The sequence below is a fragment of the Fulmarus glacialis genome, unplaced genomic scaffold (genome assembly GCF_000690835.1).
Source record: "Fulmarus glacialis isolate BGI_N327 unplaced genomic scaffold, ASM69083v1 scaffold38209, whole genome shotgun sequence".
Classification (NCBI taxonomy): Eukaryota; Metazoa; Chordata; class Aves; order Procellariiformes; family Procellariidae; genus Fulmarus; species Fulmarus glacialis.
The window spans coordinates 1-4956 of NW_009235904.1; the positions used below are offsets into that span (position 1 = coordinate 1).

The following is a 4956-nucleotide window of genomic DNA, read 5'->3' on the forward strand; positions in this document are numbered from 1 at the left end:
TTCCCTGGCAGGAGAGGGGTTGTAACCAGCAGCAGTGAGGGAGCTCCTGCCTGGACAGAGGGACAAGGAGGTGAGCGCAGGAGTGTGCGTTGGCGCTGCCCCTGCGCCCTGCGCTCGGCGGATTGTCAAACCGCGTCGATGAAACAGTGTTACTGGGACCGTAACTGCACTGAACCAGAACTGCTTATGTCTCCAGGCCTTTCTAACTTTCTGAAGGCTGAACGTGTTGGATCTACCTGGTACTTCTGGAAAAACCTTTGGTCATGAAATAACAGGTTTAAAGGTACTGCACCTGGAGGTCAGTCGTTCCATGTTAAAATGTCTACACTGACCCTCCAGTAGGTTGCGGTTCCTCTCGATGGGATGAGCAGAGTAAAGATCGTTGCTGCTGGAAGGAGGAGCTCCCATCTCCCTTCCTCCTGCCTTATCTCCGCGGGACCCTTTTTTCGGGCTGATTCAACGCACCAGTCTGACAGAAGGCTGGTGAAATTGCTCGTAGGAGGTCCTGACAAGGACTGGGGACCTTGAAAAGGAAGGGAGATGAGACCTGTCCTGACTAGCTCAACTGCTTGTGGAAATGCAGCCTGACTTAGTCAAGTTTTATTTAGAATACTTATACACCATTGCAGGAAACTTGTAATACAAGAGCTATCTTTTTGTTTTGTTTGAAGCTTGGTGAAATTTTGGTTTTGCTTTCAGCCTGCTGCTGGCTGATAAACCCAACTTCTGTGCTGAGAAGCATGCTAGATTAATTTCTCTCTGGAGCGTGGGAAAAAGCTACTGTGGTTGTTTTTGCATTTATCGTTTGATTCGTTTTGCCATGCTTCCTCCTAATGATAAAACGTGTGCAAGTTGCTTTTTCTGATGGGTGACATCGGCTGGGTTTGTACCCAGAAAGTTTATGTAGCTCAGGTGAGGGAAGAAACCGCTGTGCCTTTTGGTCCGTGTGCTACGAGTGGGGAATTCCAGGGCCATCCAAACCTGGATCAGAAGTTACACAGAGAAATTCCCAATGAAGAAATGTTGCGGTAGTTCCTCACACACAAATACCAAGTTGCTAATACAAAGGGTTGTTTCAATCCACAGGCAACTTACTCTCTGAAATTAATGTCCTAAAGAAGACACAAGGTCGGCTGTCCCAACCAGTCATACAAGTTTTCAGTATTTTTCGTTTGGTGTTACTGGTGTTGTAAGAGGGGGAAAAAAAACCTCATAGACTTGCCCATTTCCTTTTTTAAAATCCTAGGGTTTTAATGATGTCATATAATGGTTTTGAAATTCAGTTATATTTGTAAAGCATAATTATTTAATTGGATAAGTGAGGTTGGAATGCACCGGGACAGTTTTATTTGGATCATGAAACCTTTTTGTATATGTTTTTTTGTATTTTTAGGAGCATGAAAGTCTTCAATGTTTGTCCTGCAATTTTGATGGAACGTGTTATAGTAAGCATTTTCTGCAGTGGTTTGCAGTCCTCACTGTCAGGCATGCAAAGCTGCTTTTCCAGCTCCCTAACTAAGAAGTAAAATCCTCCCTGGTAAAGGAGATGGACGAGAGCAAATATTTTCTGCACTGTGAATTTCCATTTACTAAAAGATGGAGAACTGTCATTTTACTTTTGTAGTTATTATCCTCTTAATACATGAGCAAAACTGATCTTTGTGCTGCTATCGTGGCTAAAAGCTGTGACTACAAGTTGGAAAGAGGGAACTATTCATAAGGAGGAAGACTTAAGAATATGGCGCAAAATCATCCTCTTCCTGTCATCCCGTGCTTTTTAGCAGTAGGAAGAGGATGGAAGAGAAACCTTGGTTGTTCTAGCATTAAGAGGCACTTCAAAATGACTTTCTTGTCACAGAAAATGAAGTTTCTGAATGGGATTTGTGGTCTTATAGGAAACCTTAGGTGGTAAATGGTCTCATTGGTCCTGGGGATGAGTAGGAAAGCTGGCAACTGTTTCGAACTCTTCTTATCCAAACAAGCACAGGGAATACCCCTCCTCCTCGTCACTGGCGAAGTGTGGAAGGTTTGCTTGGACCTCTCAACATGGCTCTTTTACTGTGAAGTCTTTCTGGGACTGTATCTGTCCTGTTGTGAAAGAAACTCAGAATTGACCTTGCCTTCCTTCCCTGTAGTTATCTTTGCTTTAGTGTTGATTTGATTGCTCTTCTTGTCCTGTGCGGCATGGATCTTCCCTTGCAGCTCTCCTCTTGGCTCCCAAGTTTGCCACTTTATAGCTCTTTGAGGGGACAGGAACCTTAGTAATAACATGAACACTAATTAGAAGAGCTCATTCATATGCCTTAATGTCACAGGACTACTTTGATGCTTTTTTTTGTGATACATCTTTTAATTTATAAAAGGAATTTTATTACATATATGTATGAATACATATTGTATAATATGGAAGGAATTTATACAAGGGAAGCATATTTCTAATTATAGCTTAAAACTAAGTGTTTGAGAGTTTTGGCTAATACAAACCATCACCTCTTTTGGTCTTTATTAGCTATTTGTTTTCTTAGAGCATGCTGTAAATTATAAGGTGCCTGCATCTGAGAACTTGGCTTTGGTTAGAGGCATGGGGAGGGTAGTGCGCTGGGTCCCTTCACTGAGACTTTCCAGTACGAAGGAGTACATGATAAATCCTCTTCCTGTAGGTCCTGTCCACAAAAAGAAATTGCTGAGGCATGAATGCTGTGAGAATGGAATTGGAAATAGAGATTACAGATGAGTGAAAATGGTTAACAGTTTTGTTTCATGATGAATTATCAAGGATTATGGGCAGTTGTTCTTCGAAGTATTTTAATTTTGTTCTGAGTAGCTCAACATTCACTTGGTTATTTACAAATATTGCAGGAGCAAGAGAAAAGCTAACTTTTAAAGTGAGTGGTGACTCCCCTTTGTCTTTGCAGGTAGAGCAAAGAGCCACATCACATATTCTGCAGCTGAAGAAATTCTGAAGCTGGGCTTTTTCAGTCACCTTTAATATTGCCTTCTTACAGTAGCGGTGCATGGGGTTTGAAACTGTAAGCTTTGGATGAGTTGGCAAGCAGAGAGTAATTGTATCTTAGCAGGGCTTATCAGCTGGATATCTTTTGTGAAAATCCAGTTTCTGGGTATTGCATCAGTGGAGAAAGATGTAAGTCTTGAACTGTTATTACGAGTACATGAGTTATTTTCATTCAAAGTCCTTGCTGGGTTTGGCAAGCCTTTTTTTCCTGCATTTCTATCTGAGAATCCAAAAATGGTTCTGCCTGGACACTGAGCTGTTCTTGTGCCTGCCATCTGGTGGCCAGATACCACAGCTAACTGGACTGGTTGCAAGAACCCAGCAGAGGATCTGTCTTAAGGATATGCAAGAAAAACGTAGATCCTTTTCTCACTGAGCCGTGTCTCGGCTGGAGATCGGTTTTTGCATTGTTTCCCTGGAGGAGAACTGCATTTTATAACATCTGTTAGCATCTTTCTTCTCTTTCCTAGGATATGATGGAGCTCCTAGAGGAAGATCTCACCTGTCCCATTTGCTGTAGCCTGTTTGATGATCCTCGTGTCCTGCCCTGTTCACACAATTTCTGCAGAAAGTGTCTGGAAGGAATTCTTGAGGGAAATGTGCGGAATGTGCTTTGGAGGCCGTCCCCTTTCAAATGCCCCACGTGCAGGAAGGAAACTCCCGTTACTGGAGTCAACAGCTTGCAAGTCAACTATTCCCTGAAAGGTATCGTGGAGAAGTATAACAAAATCAAAGTAACTCCAAAAATGCCTGTGTGCAAAGTGCACAGCGGGCAACCCCTTAACATTTTTTGCCGGACAGACATGCAGCTCATCTGTGGGGTTTGTGCCACCCGTGGTGACCACACAAAGCACGTGTTCTGTTCTATTGAAGAAGCTTATTCCCAGGAGAAGCGGGCTTTTGAAACCCTGTTTCAGGGCTTTGAAACTTGGCGTTGTGGAGATGCCCTCTCGCGGCTGGATACCTTAGAAACCAGTAAGAGGAAAGCTCTGCAGATGCTGACCAAAGATTCTGACAAAGTGAAGGAGTTCTTTGAGAAGCTGCAGCACACGCTGGAGCAGAAACGAAATGAGATTCTCTCTGACTTTGAGACCATGAAGCTTGCAGTGATGCAGGCCTATGATCCGGAAATCAATAAACTGAACACAATTCTGCAAGAGCAACGGATGGCTTTTAACATCGCGGAGGCCTTCAAAGATGTGTCTGAACCCATTATATTTCTGCAACAGATGCAGGAGTTCAGGGAAAAAATCAAGGTGCTCAAAGAAACCCCTTTACCTTGTTCCAGTGTGGACATCAGCCCAACAATGAAGAGCTTTGATACCAGCCAGTGGAATGGAATAAAACTAGTTGATGTGGACAAACTTTCCTTGCCTCAGGAAAACAACACTCTTAAATTCAAGATTCCCTCAGTCTTTTCGCGCAGATTTATAGTGACCTCTCTTATTTGCTTGCTTACTCTGGCTGTCACCAGAATGTCCTTTGTGGAGTCAGTTGTTGACAATCTCCAGTGCTGGAAATCTCAATTCTTTACAATTAGCTTGTCCTATTTGGCAGATACAGTGGAGATAGCAGATCATGCAGTCTTTTACTGGGAACAGATGACAGATGGAGCTTCACTTCTAAGAGAAAAGTGTAAAAACTATACGTTGGTTGTACTGGATAATGTTGCACAGTTTGTGTGCAAATATAAACTGTTGTGAAGTCCCTGCTGAAATATAAGAACTAAGAGAGATCTGGTGAAGAAAACATAGAACTTCTTAAAATTAATTGGTTTTTTAAGACTTCCAGTGAAAACATTCAAAGATTCAAAATGTTTCCAAAACATTCATACTGTTCAGATAGTTTGAGCAGTGATAAACTGGAAGATGAAATGGAGCTTTGAAAAACACATTGTTTCTGGATTCTTCTTTCAGTGGTGATTATGGGAATATTATTCACTG

General features: G+C 42.4%; 1 protein-coding gene across 1 annotated transcript; it reads left to right on the forward strand.

Annotated features, from left to right (window-relative positions):
• Nucleotides 1-3486: 3486 nt before the first annotated feature.
• Nucleotides 3487-4716, forward strand: TRIM13 (tripartite motif containing 13). Its single transcript, XM_009586192.1, has one exon. The coding sequence runs from the start codon at nt 3487-3489 to the stop codon at nt 4714-4716; it is 1230 nt and encodes a 409-aa protein (XP_009584487.1).
• The last annotated feature ends 240 nt before the right edge of the window (nt 4717-4956 follow it).